The sequence below is a fragment of the Sesamum indicum genome, linkage group LG7 (assembly GCF_026168435.1).
Source record: "Sesamum indicum cultivar Baizhima isolate 11 linkage group LG7, ASM2616843v1, whole genome shotgun sequence".
NCBI lineage: Eukaryota > Viridiplantae > Streptophyta > Magnoliopsida > Lamiales > Pedaliaceae > Sesamum > Sesamum indicum.
The window spans coordinates 13,849,375-13,869,045 of record NC_142663.1 but is presented as its reverse complement, the minus strand read 5'-3'; the positions used below and the strand labels follow the sequence as shown (position 1 = coordinate 13,869,045).

The 19,671-nt window shown below is 35.5% G+C and overlaps 5 protein-coding genes and 1 non-coding gene across 7 annotated transcripts; 1 reads left to right on the top strand and 5 right to left on the bottom strand.

Moving 5' to 3' along the window:
* Positions 1-73: 73 nt before the first annotated feature.
* On the bottom strand, positions 74-7,360 carry LOC105166658 (3-hydroxyisobutyryl-CoA hydrolase-like protein 1, mitochondrial). 2 transcript variants are annotated; one of them, XM_011086098.3, is made up of 14 exons: positions 7,120-7,360; positions 6,936-7,016; positions 6,367-6,435; positions 6,131-6,203; positions 5,364-5,443; positions 4,839-4,922; positions 3,521-3,605; positions 2,895-2,980; positions 2,661-2,782; positions 1,705-1,765; positions 895-993; positions 710-811; positions 578-619; positions 74-468 (listed from the first exon to the last, which is right to left on the bottom strand). In XM_011086098.3, exons 1-14 carry the CDS (start codon positions 7,339-7,341, stop codon positions 349-351), a joined length of 1,326 nt encoding a protein of 441 aa, XP_011084400.1. In that variant the 5' UTR covers positions 7,342-7,360; the 3' UTR covers positions 74-348. The 2 variants fall into 2 exon arrangements, with proteins under 2 accessions (XP_011084400.1, XP_011084401.1); XM_011086099.3 differs by having other exon boundaries at positions 6,140-6,203; positions 7,120-7,359.
* A 1,194-nt stretch (positions 7,361-8,554) lies between these two features.
* On the top strand, positions 8,555-8,722 carry LOC148787579 (small nucleolar RNA U3). The gene has a single exon (XR_016066581.1). It is a non-coding gene; the product is annotated as a small nucleolar RNA U3 (small nucleolar RNA).
* Positions 8,723-8,759: 37 nt separating this feature from the next.
* On the bottom strand, positions 8,760-10,205 carry LOC105166659 (heat stress transcription factor B-2b). Its single transcript, XM_011086100.3, has 2 exons — positions 9,758-10,205; positions 8,760-9,665 (listed from the first exon to the last, which is right to left on the bottom strand). Exons 1-2 carry the CDS (start codon positions 9,968-9,970, stop codon positions 8,970-8,972), a joined length of 909 nt encoding a protein of 302 aa, XP_011084402.1. The 5' UTR covers positions 9,971-10,205; the 3' UTR covers positions 8,760-8,969.
* A 2,050-nt stretch (positions 10,206-12,255) lies between these two features.
* On the bottom strand, positions 12,256-13,971 carry LOC105166660 (transmembrane protein 161AB protein). The gene has a single exon (XM_011086101.3). The coding sequence runs from the start codon at positions 13,798-13,800 to the stop codon at positions 12,412-12,414; it is 1,389 nt and encodes a 462-aa protein (XP_011084403.1). The 5' UTR covers positions 13,801-13,971; the 3' UTR covers positions 12,256-12,411.
* Positions 13,972-14,504: 533 nt separating this feature from the next.
* LOC105166661 (Sugar isomerase (SIS) family protein) lies at positions 14,505-15,393 on the bottom strand. The gene has a single exon (XM_011086102.3). The coding sequence runs from the start codon at positions 15,216-15,218 to the stop codon at positions 14,601-14,603; it is 618 nt and encodes a 205-aa protein (XP_011084404.1). The 5' UTR covers positions 15,219-15,393; the 3' UTR covers positions 14,505-14,600.
* Positions 15,394-15,998: 605 nt separating this feature from the next.
* On the bottom strand, positions 15,999-19,206 carry LOC105166662 (protein phosphatase inhibitor 2). Its single transcript, XM_011086103.3, has 4 exons — positions 19,055-19,206; positions 17,771-17,886; positions 16,939-17,103; positions 15,999-16,592 (listed from the first exon to the last, which is right to left on the bottom strand). Coding segments are annotated over exons 1-4 (516 nt in total). The 5' UTR covers positions 19,057-19,206; the 3' UTR covers positions 15,999-16,359.
* Between the last annotated feature and the right edge of the window lie 465 nt (positions 19,207-19,671).

Sequence of the window (19,671 nt, the reverse complement as noted above, 5' to 3'; positions counted from 1 at the left end):
TGTATATGGACTTTATCAACTTCACTTTGTTTTCTGCAAGAAATTTTCATGTCTGTTTAGCTTTTATAGCAGATTTTCCAGGTTTGCGTTTTCCTTTCAGCAATCCTCGTTCAACACTTGATTATATCATGAAACTAATACCACTGCTAATGTAGACACTTCTCAGAATATCATGACATCGACATAATCCGCACATCTACTGCGATGGTGAGATCACCAACAAATAATAATGTTCAAGTTTATCGGGAAAATTCATCCTCCTCGTCCTCAGGTGAGATGTGACAATGTCCAGAGTTTACGTTATCAGCTGATGAGGGATTAACGCGTCATCTCTTTCACCAAAGATTTTTAATTAAATGCTTCTCGTTGCTTCGTGGGTAGCTCTAGTTCGGGCTCAAATGCGGAGAGAGGACTGAAGTATTGATCAACCATGTCTTGAGATACATGTTCCAAGCTTGGAGGATCCCACTGCATTTTTCAACAAAATCAACAGCAAGAGAGATACCAGTCACAAGAGAGAGAGAGAGAGAGAGAGAGAGAGAGAGAGAGAGAGACTGTAAGGTTAAAGTCAGTTTACCTTGGGCGCAAGATCCTTATCCACCAGCTTCGCCCTAACACCCTAACAAGGGAAGACAGAAATGAAGTTGATTTTTCATGATGAAGAAGCCCAGAGTAGTGCTTATGAAACTGCATTTCAGAAACATTATACCTCACAAAAGTCACCAGATATCTGCCCTGATATGCCTTGGAGGCACATTCTATACTCACGAATAAGGCACTGATCAAGAGTTTGGAACCTACCTTCTCGTATCTGGACCATGAATTAATGCAATTTAGGTTGAGAGTGAAGAATTTGTTTAAGAAACCACCAAGGAAAATGTTAAAGGGACTTACAGATTTTAAAGAAACCTTCAAGCTCAATGGTGAAGCTTCTTTAAGTTTCTTCAAAGCTGACGTGCACCACACTTCATTTGTTTTAGCAGCCTCATTTTCCTAGGGAAGTTTATAGCCCAAAAATAGTCAGAATTGTGCCCATGGTGAATAGATAAAATACTTGCATGATCCAGTTAAAAAAAATGGCGTTGCTATCCAATATCTTAAGCGAGAACGTATCGCAGAATGAAATTTAAGAACACAAAAAGATCAGCAAGCTTGAGTTGGAGCAGATGTATATTATAGAAAGGCTGTTTATATTCCTCTCTCTTGAGCAGATTTGCGTCAGTCCTAGAGAACATGCAGTCCTATTAATGATTCTTCTTTAAACATCTAGTTTGGAATGTAGTGTATGGTTCAGATAAACACCTTAAATCCCATGCCCCGAGGAAAAGAACCAAAGAAACCAAAAAGATCTCGAAACCCTTCAGATTGCGACTCTTTAACCATGATATTGCTTACACCTAAAATTCACGAGCCATATATATTACGAAACCACAGGTAACAATGCCTTGATAGAACAAATTTAATGATAGACGAAAGGGAAAATATATCTCCTTACATGCCTTTATTCTTAATAGAAGTGATAATGTGTATACTTTATGATCTACCCAGTTCATCAAAAAGAATATGGAAAGAACAATAATCTATTCTTAGAACAAGTCCACTTGCAACACCTTAGCCATTTCAAGAAGTTTCCGCGGAAGGATGTTTTTAGATAATCTGCATTGTCCTAGAGCTGTAAACTGTAAATAATCACTATATGCTTACCAAAGATTCGATAATTTCTTCAACGGTATCTTGGCTGAAACATTTGTCAAGCGTATCAATCCTAACCAACCAGAGATTGTGACAATCAGCTAGAGTATTTAACAAGAATAATTGATAACGTAATATTATTTGAAGGTATTTTCAGTACATCTAATCAGCCATCAATGGTGCATTAATTTGGCCTCTTAGCTCAAAGAGATGACTGGAGACTTTTGAAACTTAACATAACCTGAAAAATATATTGATTTGATTATGAATAGTGTCAAAGGAAGCAAATTTACATCTTCCTCTTGTGTCAATATAATTTGGTTCTCTTTTGGTGAAATCAACTCCCACAACCAAAGATATTGGTAACAATTGTTTTTACTTCAGAATGCTAGATCTCTTCTTCCTCAGGCCTTTTCTGGTTATCCTATGTGCTCAGTGCAGTAAGTCCTCTATCTGAAATTTAAACTGAAAAATGCAAGTAAAGTTCATCTCATTCACAGTGGTAAAATTTACACTAATAGATTGCATTCATTAAAGCATGCATCTATCATCAAATAACAATGCAAGTTAATAAATCAGACAAACTGATTGTATTCAGTCTGGTTCAAATGATAGTATATAGCACATTAGCATCAGGATAGATGTATCTCACTTGAAGAATTCAACTCAGAGGTTTACAAAAAAGCATAGAGGTGAAACAGAATTATTCTAAGTAGTAATGAATAAAGAGCTAGCTACTTGGCAAGCCTATATAGTGATCCAGAAGAAATTTCAGACTCAGTCGTCCTGGTATTGCCCTTATTTGATTAGTTTCTTGGTTTAGTAAATGAAAATAATGGCGAAGTGCATCAAAATTACTGTATCTTCCTAGTTTGCCTCACCAGAGAAACCTTCGATACTACATATCCGGATTAGTTTAAGGAACTCTTAAACTTAAAAGTAAGTTTCCAGCCAGCAAAGCCCATTACCTGTGGATAACACTAGACTGCTCTGGATGAACAGTATCTCCATGGTTTCCTAAAGAAGTTTCAATGACAGAGGGATCATCAGTTACCAAGTTTCCAAGCTGTTCTTCAACCAAAGGAAGTTTCTGCAAGGATGATGGATGACAAAAGATATGTTATAATTCCAAAAAATGTGCAGCTGGTAACAAAAGGAACAGAATGATCCAAAAGAAAAAAAAGAAAATCAGTAGGAAAGACCGTGATTTGAGAAAAATGAGTAGCAAGCCCACAGGATAACATTTCTGCTCCATTCAGTTTCTCCCCCGTCAGAGCCAGGTACTCCCCTGGGATTAGATAATAGATATTTCAGCTAAGAAATCTTGCTAATGCATATACGAACCAGTATAATCATTTCCTTGGAAAACTTCCCATCTAGATAAAAGATGATATGAAGTTCACGGATGAACGAAAAGGGACCCCAAGTAAAATTAAACAGAAGAAGTTACTAAAGGAATAAGCCCAACAACTACCAGTACTTCTTAAGACTTTATCGTATAAACAGAAATCTTGACAACAAAAAAGGCTGGGAAAAAGAAAAATGAGATGATACGAGCACAAATGAACAATTAAATAACCAAAGCAAACATTAGCTTCTATGGTGTGATCTTCTGATGATTCTACCGCAAGAAACAAATTTGTTATTAATTAAACAACAATATCAACAAATTACTTTTGGCTTGACTTGCTACAACGCAAATTCAGACAAGAATTCAGGTAATTCCTAAGTACATTGACAAAACCCAAAGCAGAAATTGCATGGTCATGAGTTAAAAGAATCAGAACAAGGCATAGTGAGAAACAAATAAAACATATACAACATTTACCCAAATGGCCAGGAAGATGGGATAGGTAAAAGGATGCCCCAGCGTCCGGATGAAAGCCAATTAATGTCTCGGGCGTGGCAAAAATCTGCAGTTATTGGAACCAGTCTACCTCAAGGTCTGAAGAAAGTAAAAGTTTCATGCATCTATGAGCAGAAATGAACAAGCAGTTTCACAAAAACCCAAGAGAGATAAGACACTTTATCAATATCACATAGACATGCCGAAGCCCCTCATGCCTGTATGCCGCAATGAAAATAAACATAAAATGATGACAGGAGACTAGCCCAGCCCACAAACCAGACAGTAATGCAGATTACTGAAATGAACCAGAACTCCAACTTCAAGTACAGATATTTTCAAAAAAGTTACAGGGTAACTGTAAGAAGATGTATGCTGCAGCCAGCAGAACTAGGATTGATTTTGTTTCTACCAAATAAAACAGTACTCCAAAAGACGTCTTTTAAGTTCTCAGGTACAATTTGTTTGTCATTAATAAATAGTATAGAGCTGTAAACAAGTCGAATCGAGTCGAAGAGTTCTCAAGAAACAGCTCAATTTTAGCAAAAGCAGCACTAGGGGGTCGAGTTAATTGGTTGAAAGGCCTGAAGGAGAACGTTGTTTTGGGGTGGTATGATACCCATTGGTATCGGATTGAAAGGACTAGTGCCCCTTTCAAAACAACATAACAAGGGCCCTTAGGACAAAAAAAAAGGAAAAAAAAATTAACTGGGGGGGATAAAAAAGATATTTTATTTTACCACAGAAAATTAACTTTTCTTTTCTAAAGACGCATTATTGTTAGAGCTTGTTTGAATTACAATCGAACTTGAAAAATTGCCTTTGAGCTTGGTTTAATTAATAATCAAATAGAGCTTAAACGAGCTTTAGTTAAATCAGACGCTAGTTGAGCTCAAGTAGTTTGATGTTTTCAAATATATTTTATTATTTTCTTGTTAATTGAATCAAGCTCAAGGCGAACTTGAAAGTTTATGAAACGAAAAATTAATTTCAAGTTTAGTTTGTCAAATTAACGAATCAGGTTCAAACAGGCTTTTACAATCAATCTCAAATTAACGAATTATTTTTCAACTATTTTGCCCTCATGTCACTGTCCTTCTCAAAGCTATTCTAGGAAAGAAAATACCTAGCTTAATTGGCAAATAGCTATACAGTAGTATCAAGTATATTAAACACAAATAGTTGATTAAATAATTGCAAAGAGTAGCAGATAACTTACTCAAACCGAAAAATTACTCTTAGAAGAACGACAATAATGAGAAGAAAACAGAACTACGTGGTATTTATATCTATGTCATACAGTTTTATCAGTTGCAACTCGGAATGTGCTAGGCATTGAAATTCCAGCCCCACCACCCATAGTAAATCCATTTAACAGAGCCACCTGCATGGAGAAATCAAGTGACACCTAGCTGAAGTAAATAACAAAAGTAAAATCAATAAGCCACTTGACAAAGTCGTGAGACTCATGACCAAGAAATGTTCTCCAATCTACTAAAAAGAAAAAGGTGAAAAAAACTATCTCCAAAACTATAGCATTTTTTTCAAATTTTTTGATGAATCATATGTAACTAGACAAAAAACAATACACCCAAGAGTGTGGCACCAAACTATCAAATTTGTCTCTGCTTATATGTTATGTTTGCTTAAATAGATTACTTAGAATGAGTAGATAACAAAGGACTAAGGAAAGTTGAACTGACAGATGAAGCTTGTTGCGCCAAAAACTTCGAGAATTCAGTTTTAGTTCTTGCAATATACAACTGATAGTGCAGTATTCATAAACACACAAGAAAACTACAAGCACGAAACAAAAGATACTTACATTTGGCTTCAAATAAGTACCAAGCAAGTAAATAAAACTATATATCGTCTGGAAGAACTGTCTGCACTCTTCTAGATTCCCTGGATGAGTTGGAACAGAACATATAACTATTTTTCTAGAAAGACAGAAAGAGTAACACAAAGGCAATGGTAGTGAAGAAATGTAGGTCTACCACTTCTATGTAAATAAGATTTCCAAAGAGACATCCATTGTTAACAAACAAAAGTACTGGTTATACAAGAAAATAGTTTGCACAAATGATAGATGCTGAATTGGTGGCAGTAAAAATGTGTATCATTAAGTGCATCTTTCCTGATGGACAGCTTCATATTCTAGTGATACTACTTGGAAGAAGCATTTACTCCTTGGGTACACGCACAATATACTGGGTAAAAGAAACATGTAGGTAACTGAAACAGTGAGTTTCCACCACTTGTGCAAAATAACTTAAGCAGCTTGACTTTGCAAGTAGACTGTATCATCACTGTTTTATGATTAACCACTTTGTATTACTTTGTTATGACTAAAGTCAGAATTAAACAACAGAGATGTGACCAGAATTTGCCTGGATTCACAAATTCTGTGATGATTAATATCACTTACTAAGTTGTTGCTTTCAACATCCAAAAGAAGGTGAAAGAAAAACAAAAACCAAAAGAAAATAAGAACAATATGTTGAACTATACATTCACATGTAGAGAAATAAACTTCCCATCACTTCTCACAAGGCTGAGAAGTTTTAAGTTATAGATGAGAGGGACAGATACCTAAACTACCTTTTTTTATCAGATTATAAAGGGAAACAACATCACCACCAGCTGAGAATGCCCTGCCTCCACCCTTCAAGATATTCAGACCAATTTCAGCTACTTTGCATTGTAATAAAACACACAAAACCCATTACCCTTTACAAACTCTGGAAAATGAAAAAGAAAAGAAAAAAGAAAGAAGTGATTTCTGGAGAGCCAATGGCTCCAGTGTCCAGTAGTGGTGAGGAGAATACCTTCATCATTACAAATCCAATATCAGGATCATCTTCCCAATTTTTGTACAACTTCAGAAGCCTGGCAAGCTATATTGCATCATAGGAATGAGTTTCAATGTAAAATAGGGTCAGAACTAATAAAATACAAAAATAACATTTACCCAGGTTACTGAGTTGTATTTCATAATTTTCAGTATTGGAAGCATTTCAAACATAAATTTTCCCAATGGTATCAAGCAATATCTTAAAAAACGTCCAATATTTTCGTGAGCAAACTAAGATTGGAAATTACATAGACCTCAGCAGGTTGCGTGAGCAAAGTTCTCATGTAACATCAGAATAGCATAGCCAGACTACTGAATATTCCCAACAACCGTGTTAACATAGCAAAATTCATATACAATCTTGCCTGCCGAATCTTGAGCAAGCACTTCAACAAACAATTAAACAGCAATGACCCATACGACTAAATTTCACAAACAGCCAACTCAAAACTGAGCTCCAAGACTCAGTCTTGAACCACAAAACCAAAAGGCACCCAAACAAGCAACACATGGTTATCGTACCAATATAGGCACAAAACTAACCATTGATGTATTCAGAGCATTGAGAGAAGTAATCCTGTTTAGAATTGCTGTTCTTGAACCAGCTTTGCCCTCAACAACTACCTGATCAATAATCCATCGGCAAAATTAATTCCTTTCTCCCACCCAAAAAAGGAAAAGAAATTTCAGAGATTAAACTGGAAGTATAAGAAGAGCGAGCACTGACTAAATTATCAGAATCATCACTAAGGGGATTGCTGGAGGAAGAGGTGAGGCGTCTGTAACCGTAACTGGGATTCTTGAGAGACGAAAAGGGCCGGAGAAGCAATGCGGATTTATAGCTTCGCATCATTTTGCAGAGAATTTCAGCTTTTCCACGGAAGTAGAAGTGTTGATTTGGAGCTTGATTCTTGATTGCAGCCCTCCAATTGCAGAGGCTATATGCCATGTTTCACTGTACTATTAATTAGAGAACGACTTTATAATAATTAACATGTTCTTGTTTATACTTTTTTTTCAGCACAAATAATCATATATTTTTTTATTAATTACTTCTAATTAATACTTTTCAATTTATACACATTTAAATTAACTTATTTTATTAAATTTTATTAGTTACTAATTTCATCTTTCTTTTTGTATATATAATAAAAATTTAAACTAAACAAATGTATCAAGTGTATTTCTATTGGTAGTTTAATATTAATGTTGGGTGAAAAATTATTTAATGAACAAATATTATATTTCACGTATTTTTTTTTCTCTAAGTTAGTTCAAATTGATTTGCATCATTAATTATTACATTTTTAATAAATTGAATTTTTAAAATATTGTCTTAATTTTTTAAATGTGTATATTATATTAGAAGTAATTTCAAAAAATTTTAAATTAAATGAACACAACAAGAAGGTTAAAATACTTCAAACTTCATAAGTGAAGCCTTGTAAAACTTTTATTGTAAGTAAATGAACATAATAATAATAATAATAATAATTTTTAAATCAAATATGAAGTATGAAAAATTACAAAAGGCAGAAGTTCAAGGATGATTTTATTCATTAATGAAGTAAAGAATGAAAAAGTTAGTGCAATGTGAACTCAAAATTATTATTTTTTTTAAATATATATATTTATATATTTAAGGATTTCTTAGTAGTTATTTTACAAATTATCATCTGACATATATTCATCAACACTACAACTATATTACATCAACAAATATCAGACTTGGTATGTCTTTCTTCATAAAGGAGAATGCTATCAACCTTTATATTTCCATTTCTTCTTTTTTTGTTTCCCAGAAAATAACAAGAATATACTCAGAGCAAGTATTCATTTTGGATCATAGACAAAAGATTTGGATAAAAAGCAATATATAAATGAGAATGTAATAACTTGTGATGAGAAATACTTATTTTTCTTCCTTGGTCTCAATTTGCATATTTTTTTATTAATATTAAACTATTCACCTTAACACATCCAATAAGATTAAATATTTCGTATTCAATTTTTTATTATACTTTTTAATTACTAACTTTGGAATTAGTTTTGAATCTTTTGATGATAAGCATTTCTAATACAAGCAAAAGCACAGCCGGAATCCCACATCGGGCACTTACGGAACAGGCCTCTTGAGTCATAAGATAATATAATTGTAGGATACGCTTTCACTTAAATAGGATCTGTTCTATAAGTTCGTCCCTTTGTATTCTTGAGTTCTAAGGAGACAGGAAATCAAGTCTGGTGGATGAACGATGGCCTCTTTGGTAGAGAATCGTTCTCAGCTAGCTTTGGTTGGCTGGGATTGTCTTCCGTCCGTCTGACAGATTCAACTACTAAATTTTTTTGCAGGCATGGAAGGGAGGCTTTTAGGAGTTCAAGATAGCATGTTATACTTATACATGTTCAATCCTAGAACAAAGTTAAATAAATACATGAATTAGAATACATTTCTACCAATCATATGTGTGATAATCCAACTCCATCTGATCCAATCATCTGTTCTAATCCCCGGCGGAGCCGCTTACTATTAATTAATTATATACCCTCTTGATTCCTCGACTTGGTCAGCATTGACTATGATGACTCTTGATGATCACCTCTCTCATCCTCATCCAACGGCTCATATTTACTATCTCTTCCTGGGAGCTGTAGCTGTAAATGCATCTCATCCTCCGCCGAAGTACCTTCGATTTCCCTCCCGCGTTTCGCACCTATGGGCACGCCGAACAATCTCGCGCTTATTTCCTCCGCCGATGGTCGGATGTTGTTTTCCCCGCCGCCGTTCGCCGCCGTTGCCATTTCTTCGCAAAATCTCGTCATTGGGAGAAGATCCAAAGGTCTCAGAGCGGTTTCTGTCAAAATTAATTTACAACTATGTTCTCTGTCAGCGATGATACTACCAGAGTAGTTCGACACTAAAACGTAAATGTTGTTACATAAGTTCTTCATGTGGGTCAACTCTTTGTTGAGCTGCACGTTCTCTTTTCTCAGCCTCTCGTTCTCCCCAATCAGCTCCGCCGTGTTACTACTGAACTCGCGGGCGCCGGGCGGAGATATGGAGGATGAAACTACCTGCTCTTCCCCGGAGTCTGATGGAGACAACGTCCGAGGTGGCGCAGCTGGAGTCAGCTGAACGCTAGCCGTCGCCTTCGCGGCCAATGACGGTGTCGCGATTTTCCGACGCAGAATGTCGCGCAAAAGCTTTTTCTCGCCTCTTCGGAAGCAATCATTCGAGAACTCCCATCGATCAGGCACAACCTTCCTAAATCCCTAAGAACCGATGAAAACAACTCGATCAATCACCGAAAACACAAATTAAACTTCCTCAGAAACAGAAAAGTTGGACAAAAATTCAAGCTCACGTAAGTGTTGAGTTGGCGAATAAAACTCGAGAAATTATTGTGCTTGAAGTACTTGGGGAGCAAATCTCTCGCGAACTCCGTCGGATTCCACACGATAAAAGCAGATCCGTCGATGTTCCAGGAGATGACATCATCAATGGCGTGATCATCAACAAGCTGGTACGTTTTGGTCAAGAAAGGCGTCGCAAGCAACCTGGGTGCATCGGCTGCCATAGATTCTCCACCCAGTGGCAGAGAGCGAAAGAGAGAAGGGGAAGCTTTAGGAGATTGACAAAAATGGAAGGAGAAGAGAAAAAGAGAGAAGTTTCAGTGGGGTATATACATACATACAGTTGTGGCTCTAGAACAGAAGGTAGGGGCAAATACAGCTAAATCAATGTGAAGAAGGTTCTCCAAGGGAAACAGAAATAGAGGGTTGTGTGCAGAATGTTCAAGGCGTGTTTGTTTGTCAACAAATTATCCAAATAAATCAAAGTGAAACCTGACATTCTTGAAACTTGTGTATTTTGTCCTCGTTTCTTCTTCTTTTTTTTTTTTTTAAATAAATTATAATCATTTGTAAACAGATTTAATATAATTATAAATGCTCTCTCATTATTTAGATTATTATTACTATCCTTAATTTTAAGAACCGTCTAACAATTAATTCAATGTCTACATTAGATTTCGTACATATTTTGTGATGAATTAATCAAAATATATTTATGAACTATAAATTATAATTTTATTTATTATTAAAAAATATTTATTTTTTTCAAATTTTCTATCCACCCCATTCGATTTTTTTATAAATTTTTATTTTTTTAAATATACGATAAGGATAAAGTTGTTCAATTTAGACTCCCATCCAAATATGACATAATTTTATTAAGGGACAATCACACTCCTCTCTCCTGAGATTTGGTGCAATTACACATAAACTTCCTGTTGTTTCGAAAATTACGTCTAGCACCCATGAGGTTTTTGGTTCAATCTAACAAATAAATCCCTTCGTTAGTCAAAATTCATCAAATTTGTTGATATTAATAATATATATATATATATATATATATAGTCCTATTGACTTGTTACTAGCTTATAGTAGGTCAAAATAAATAAAAAATCCCTAACTCAAATTAACGAGGGCTTACTTGTTAGATGGAACCAAACCTCATAGGTATTAAATATAATTTCGCAAACCACAGGAGATTTACGTGTAATTACACCAAACTTCAAGAGAGATGAGTATATTATGCTTTTTATCAAATATCAGGTGGGATATTCATAATTATACAAATATAAAAAGTGCTCGTTCTAATTTACTTTTTCTTTTTATTATAAAATCTTGAAATGTTATAAGCTTTTTTAAATAAATAAAAAATATAATCCCTAACTCAAATTAAACCTGAATCAACTAATCTAATTTCCCCTATCAATTATAAGATTACTATTAAGAACATGTTATAAGCTGCATGAACTCATTTTTTTCCTTGAATACACACATCCAAAGCTAGAAAAGGCAGAAGCATCAGGTTTTTATGTGGCTGAAAAGGGAGGCACCAATTCATTCTCATCCAAAGTTGAAACACAGGATATGGTAATGGACCCCAAAAACAGCATCATAAATCTTGATGGACACAGAGCAAACATATGTTGCCTATGCCTCTGCTTATCCATAAGGAGAAACATACAATATAGCCCCAACCAAGAGGCAAGAGCTTGTGTTCTTACAACAAAACAATGATGTCAAGCAATACAGACAGCCCTTCAAATTATCTTCTTCTAACCTATTGAAATGGGCACGTAATAATATGGCACTCAAGACGAGCATTTGATCAGTACCCGAATCAGGTCTGACTACATCAAACTAATCACCTCGTAAGTGTTATTACACGATTAGTCACTCTTCTTATTCTGTAGAAGATCAATCATTCAGCAAGTTTATACACTATGAAAAGAACAAGAATGACTGCCAAAAGAGAAACTTAGTGCAATTCCTCGAAAGGAACTCTATACCAGTCATAATGCAGCGAACTAACATCCAATTATACATACGGGATTGACTTAAATATCGAGAATGTTTAAGCCCCATACGAAGTCATGAATGGATCAGTGCAAAAAGTTAGATTGCATATTCATCCAAGCCGATAAGAAGTATACTTTTAGCAGCACATTATTCAGAATCACCAACAGAAAACAAGTAACAGTCTCATTAATTAGCTATTATCAGTAGATGCATTTGAATTATTCAAGTCCGATATAACAGGCTTTAGGTGTTCAAAATAGTAAAGGAAGTCATTTGCTACAAGCAACTGCACCTATTTAGGCTAGTGAAGTTTAGTTAATTGAAACTTCAACAGTTAGCGCTATTTCAGATGCACTACGCAGCATGATAGGGTGCATGTACAGGTAGAAAATTTGAATTGAGTAACAACGACATTCTGATCACAAGATGAGAGTTTGGGACGAAATTAATTTCCCACTTCATTTTCAAGTGAAATATGCAAGTACAACAACGCTTGGAAGAAGAATGTCAAAATTCTTATAAAACTGTGAGTGCAATATAATAAGAAGCTTTTACAGAATCACACTGACTAATCAGTACAAACTACAAAACTTAACATGATCAAAATCTGTGGCAGCATTGGTGTGTATGGAAATTATGAATGCTATAGTCAGGAAACATATAAAGTTCCACGGCGAAACAAACTAAGTATGGCTGAATTGAGTACAGACCAAACAAAGACAATCCACCAAGCCAGAAACAATGCAACTTCTTTCACCAAAGCGCAGGCAGGCAAAAAATTGCGTACCCCTGGGATAACTTTAAGTAAAGTATCATCAAATTGTGACAAGCTGAGGAGAAGAAGTACCACTGCTGCAGGCACGAAGAACTGCACAACCACTGCACATATATAGTGATTGTGAAGAAAAACTTTTGCCCTGCTATAATCCAAGTCAGGAACCTTGCTGGCGTGCAATCTCTGGTACCAACACAACACGGCTTCATTTAAGAACATTTGTGCATTAGCGCGAACGGCCAAAAGTTGCAAGAGTCCCGTAATCAACAAACACCAAACCCTCAAGTTATCAAAATTGGATCTTGACATGCCAATGTATCCAACCAATTCAAGGACTTCTCCCCTCTTACCAGCCATATGCAATCCATTTTTACCGTCAGCTTTCTTGTTAACAAGGAACTCAGCAAATGGGGTTATCCAAAGCAATGAGGTAATCACAGCAGTTATGTAAGTCGCATATAGAAGCATTCTTGAGAACCATCCACATGAAATTATGGACAAATTACAACGAATCTGATCGGTTCCAAGCCAAAAAGCCCGAGCATTTCTCAATGCTGGAATATAAAGACAACCAACGATACAGCCCATGATAACAGCAAGCAACAACTTACCCAAACCATCCAATGATTCAAAGCTAAAATCAAGAACCCATTTAGGAACAACCTCAAAAACAGCAGTCAGACCTAAAACAAACCCCAAAACCCCCCACACAAAACTCAACTGCCTCTCCAACCTCTTCGATGCAGACCTTTCAAGTCCAACCCTAGCAATCAAGAAGAAGGCTCTACAAACGGCCACCAACCCCAACAAAAGCGGAATTATAGTCCCGTTTCTCACAATCCCGGAATCTTTATCCACCCTCAAGAATCTATGAAGCAACAAAGACAACAAGGCAATAAGAGTGAAATTGAAAGCACCATAAAACTCCTTGAAATAAATTCTTGATTGGAGGTGACCTTCGCTGAGTTTGAGTCTAAAGATCTGAGCTTTACTCTCATCAAACTCAAATCTTTCCTTAGATTTCTTTCTGGGCTTCGGTTGTTCAGAATCCATTGCGCCTGGCCTTCTAATAGCAGCTCGGACTCCGGACGAATTCCCACCAGGATTAACATCATCTGGATGAATGTAAGTCTGGAGGCCATGGAGAAATAAAGCTGGGATCTTGAGGATGGAGACGAAGAATGTGAGGGAGAGTGCAAATATTGTGTGGAAAACAAGATTGTTTGAGGAAAGAATTAGTGATGTTAGCGAGGGCATTATCATGTAAAATCAATGCTCACTTGTTACTCTGAACAGCGTTTGAGAGGGAATCAGTCAGATCAATGAGGAGAGCTTGAAGAAGATCTCACACTAATTTCCTTTCCTTTTTCCTTTATTTTCTTTTTCTTTTCTGGTTATTTGATTTCCACAGGACACTTTTCTTTGTATAATTACTATTTTCTTTCTTCTTTTTCTTTCTTTAATTAATCAAAATGAAAGGAAATAGATTTTTTTTTTTAAAATAAAAATGAAGTTTGTTGAGCTATATCTAATTTACTTAAAGTTATTTCTTAAAATATTATAAAAAAGTAAAAATTACAACTATACGCAAAATGGGTATAATCGGAAATCTAATGGAGTATTAGTAGCACTACCGATTCTCTTATTTTTTAGTTGTTTTTTTATTTTCATTTTTTCGAACTCGAATACGTCCATTAAGAACAATCTATTTTGATTTTTATTTTTTCAAACTCGAATATGCCCATTAAGAGCAAGTTGGGGAGATTCTGTCGGGTTCGAATTCAATTGATATTCCTAATTCTAAGTTTAATAAGTGGAGTCAATTAAGGCTCAATTCAAGTTTTATTTGTATGTATTTCATAAAAGAATATTTTTAAACTTAAGAGGAGGTGAAAAAAGATTAAAAAGTTGATCAACAATAAACAATAATTTTCTTGTAAATGTAAATGTAGAATGAAAATTGAAGCTTTAAACCAAAATAGACTACTCCCACTTTTTATTACTAAAAATACAACCAAAAAAAGAGAAATTGGTTGGAGGACAAGTAGCGTAGAAGGTAATTTTTACTCCAAATTGGTATGCCGAGCCCGGATTTCCTCGGGGCTCCGACCCAATTCCTCACCCAACAGATAAACCACCATCTCAAACAGCACGAACATCGCCCCCTCGTACACACTCCCCATCGGCAGCAGAGCCCGACCCGGATCAGCCCCATCATCCGCCATGGTCTGAGCCGGAATATGCGCCACCACACTTGCGTACTTCACGGACGATCCGGTTTCAGGCTGAGCCGTCAGCACCACCACCCGGGCGCCGGCGCTTCTGGCCACTCCACAGATAGCGTCAACGGTGGAGAAACCCCCCGGTCCGGCGGAGGCGATGAGGAGGTCAGGGGAGTTGATGGGAGGAGTGGTCATGTCGAATACGCAGTGGGCTGAGAGGCCCAAGTGGAAGAGTCTCATGCATAGGGCCTTCAGCATTAGGCCTTCACGGCCCACGCCGTAAACGAAGATTTTGCCGCCACGGCGGGAGGCGGCGGAGATCTCTTGGACGAGTGTGGTGAGGGGTGGAGGTGTGGAGGTGGGGGCGGTGAAGACGGAGGTAAGGTGGTTGCAGATTTGAGCGGCGAAAGAGGCTGAAGTGGTGGTGTTGGATTGTTCTTGAGGTTCAGGCTTAGCCATTGAAGTTGCAGTTTTCTCTCTCTACTCCTCCGACAATGGAGCCTTATCTACTGCAGGCGGAGGTTTAGAATTTAGGCTTAGCCTATCCTTTTCAATTATATCTATCTATCTTGATTCTAGTAAAAGAGTTCTTGATAAATTGTTATTCAAATTCGGTTTACATCAATCACACAATTAATTATATTTGTCATATAATTAATTTTAATTTTGTCAAAATTAATTTAAATTATAATTTCTCGTTATATCTCCAATTTTTATTAAGTACAATAATTATTTTGATTGCCAAAATATATATTAATTAAAGTATGCTCGAGTATATTTATTTTTGTGCAAAATTACAATTTTTTCAATATTTTCTATCAATAATATCATATTCATACATATAAAAATTAAGACAAATATTTTAAGATAATCAGTTCCGATTAGTTTTTAATTTTTTTATTCTCCTTTATATAATTAAATAAATATAAAAAATTAAATTATACACACGTATTAAATGTGCTTCAATAATTTGATAAATATATAGTTGAAAATGAAATAGTATATGACATATAATAATTGTTATATGATTGGAAAATTTCATTTTATTGTTTATTTTTTTAAAATAATTATATAATTAGTGAAATGAATTAATATACTTATACTATGTGATAGATAATATTCAAATTAAATTACTCATTTTTTTTTTTCTAAAGATAATCAAATTGGGTGATCAATAACACCAACAATCAACCAAAGTGGTCTGCAATTTCATAATAATAAGAGTTAACCAAGAGCTCATGAACCAATTGAATTATTATTTCTTGCAAAACAATATCATGATTCCCAACACACACACATAAAAGACTCGAGATGGGAAATCTCAACAGAGAAATTAAACATCCAAACATCCCATAAACATAGATTGCATCATGAACAGGAATCCAAGAAAGCAGCCAAAATGGAAGCTTTGGAGCTATTGGATAAGACATAATTCCAGCGCAGGTTGACAGAAGTTTGCTGTGAAATTTGAAGCCCAGTGAAGTGGCTATATACAGTTGCAAAACTGAATGCACAAGTTTCAGAGTATTGGTAAGCAACAAAACCACAATGAAGATGATGACCCGTAACGTAGCAGTTATGAGGATGTCCTCAATGGGTATTAAGATCCCTCTGCAGGTTTTGAAGGTTCCTTAATGTCAATGTCTTTGACACCAGCAGCAATTGATGATGAGAATTCACCCGTTACATCCTTCTTTTCATCGTCCTTGGTTTCCTCGTCAGACTCGTCTTCAAGCAAGGATCCATCACGACGAAGTTCCTTAATCTTCAAAAACTCGTCATAGTGAGCTTTCCTTAGCTCCCGAAAGCTCTTGCGTCTCTCAGAATCAGAACCTGATAGGTCAAAGTTAGCGAGAATATTTACTGTCCCTCAAGTAAAAATAAATTTTAAAGTTTATGAAAAAGATGGGTAGGAGACGTGTACAAATAAACATGCCAACAGAGAACAAAATAAAGTTGAAGGGTAAGAGTCGAGAATTTATAGCTCCTTTTCACCTTACAAGGATTGAAAAGCAATCAAGGCTTATGCCCAGCTAAAACAATTCAATTGATCAAACAACACCACAATTGAAGAACCTGATACAATTATGATAATAAGTTTATGAGGAAGTTTGTGACAATAGTGTCGGATCAAGGGCAGATGCATAATTGGATGACCATATACAGACAAGAGGAAAACCTTCTTCATCTTGATCAATTGCATTTTCGTCATCTTCAGATGATGTCCAGCCATAGTAAGTGCTAGAGGAACCCTCATCATTCAAGGCCGTATCTATTTCTTCTCCATTCACGGCATCTTCAAAACAAAACTCAAAACTTCTTCTTTCGGTAGGAGATGATGAATCTACATTCATTAAGAAAACAGTTACATGCCAGCATAGAACATATCCGAACTCACCCCACGATGTGGTTCAACTACCTCCAATAATTCATATTTGCAACCATATATGTGATCCAAGCATTATTATTAAGTGGCAGATAAAGCATACACTTCAACGGTTATGGTAAGGGAGATTCAGAACCTATCCTAGCATGACCATGTATGAGAAGGTTTTCAACTTTCACCAACATCTTATAAATTACAGTAAATCTAGGGGGAACACATTCCAAAGACATTTGCAGCTAAAATTCTTAAGCTATTACTGTATATTAACACACATGCTTATGTTTAAGAATAGTACAGGTTTATGAATTTATTACCAAAGAATTACTAGCCCCTGGAAGAAATTCAAATATTAGTTGTCCCAGTTATGCTCTCCAGAAAGAGGTTCTCCACAGAAACAATAAAATGCCTCTAGTTTTACAAGGCTAGTCATATATAGTCAATAAAACATAGGATAAACACAAAGTATTAAAATGACAACAAATCATCAATACGACCTGCATGACATCATAAATGATGATGAAATCAGAAGCAGTTAGATAATCACTTAAGCACTACTGAAGCAAACAGAAAAATTTCTCTCAAAATTTCCCAGAAACCGAAATGTAATTGAACTCAATAAACATACCCTCGTCATCATCAATCATGGGATGGTATGGTGTCTTTGGTTCTGTTATTTTCTGTCTCACAGGTTTATTAGCCTCAATTTCCGCTAGGTTAATTTCATTCCATTGCACTCGTGGCCTGGCAACACAGATAATTGCCACCATCAGCATATATTGGATGAGAAATGAAAACATTCATGGACCTAAAAAAGGCTCCACTCACTCAAAAAGGAGAATGTAATTTGAACTAAAAGAACAATATACCACTGTATGTCTATAAAACATTGCGGAGTCCAATTTTTTCACTAACAAGCTATTTTTGCACCAATAGAGAACCATGTCTCACTGTTTGCATTCCGAATATGCACTCACATAAGTTTTCGGGGGAAAAAAATGGAAAAGAAAGAAGAAAAGGCTTAACAAAATTACTTAATAATCTTGCAATCTCACACTTCATGACATGTTCAAGCAACAAAGACACAACAGGTGGACTTCAAAATGCCAAATTCCAGCCATCACCCCCTGAACTAACGAAATTAGATGAAGAATCGCCCACATGCAAGGGATACAAGTACAAAAAGCTATTAGCTATAAATCTAATGCGCCCAAATTCTCTAATAAGACAAACATTAGACACAAAATGCAACAAGCACTAGTCGAAAACTGAGAAAACAGCCATAAATAACAGACTGAAGGAACTTAGTTCCCGATTTCAGCAACCTGATAATCCTTTGAGATTCCCAAATCAGACTCAGCAACAGACAGATGATTTGGGTGCATTGTAACAAGCAAACATACCTACTCTTTACATCGTCAAACCTAGGAAGATACAACACCCAACAAAAAGGGTAATTGCTTATAAAGTAGATTGAGCTACTTAATACTTATACTGCCGTCTGAAGACGAATATGTTCTCTACAATCCAACCTATCCATATTTTTACCACACTTTAAGTATCATCCAATTATTCTAAAAACAGCGAGCTCAATTACCAAAATTTCCCCTAAATGACACTAAAAACCCGCGCAAAACAAAAAAACGAGGCAGGAAGAAAGCCCTAACTAAAACAAGATTAAAATAAATTGCCCATGTTCGCACATCTACAATCAACCGCAGCATACACTGATAACCCAAATCAATACAATAAAACCGAATCGAAAATTGAATTCAAGAATAGAGCCACTGCATCCTTTCCGGGCCAAAACACGATGAGTTCGCAAATTTACGGTCAAAACCACTAATCTTTCCAAAAACCATAGATCATGTGATCATAAATTGATGCAGAGCAGATAAGAAGATTCCCATACATTTTAAGAAGAAGCGATGGATTTGTTCTCCAATTCTTTTACTGCTTCGTGAAAGCTTTCTCTGCGAAATGCGCAAGCCTTTTTCTTCCCTTCGTTCTTCGCGGGATTTTATCTGCTTTCCCGAAAATGCCCTAGTGGGAGAACAAAATGACGAATATACCAAAGTTGCCGGTCGAATTTCTGCGGGTCGGGGCAGACTGATCCGGACATCCAGATTGATTCGTCCAGTTGGAATGCAGAATTTGCTCTTATTTATAATTTTATGTAATAAAAAAATTGGATTTAAATTATTTTTTAAGGTCCAAATACGGACATAAAAAGAACTTTTGTTTATTTATCTGATCTGAAAATTTTGTAAATAATTTCAATTTATACAAATATGTGTTTTCAAAATTTATATTTTAAATAATAATAATAATAATAATATATTTTAAACTTGTTTACAACCTATTTTAAATATGTATAATTATATTTACACTTCATAATTTATAGTCTGTCTAAATAAGTTAATCATATTTTTTTAAATAGGTAACATACATCCTAAAAAAATCAATATTAATATACAAATTATTCATGTTTTATTTATAATTATCAGGAATAATTTTTATAATTATGCG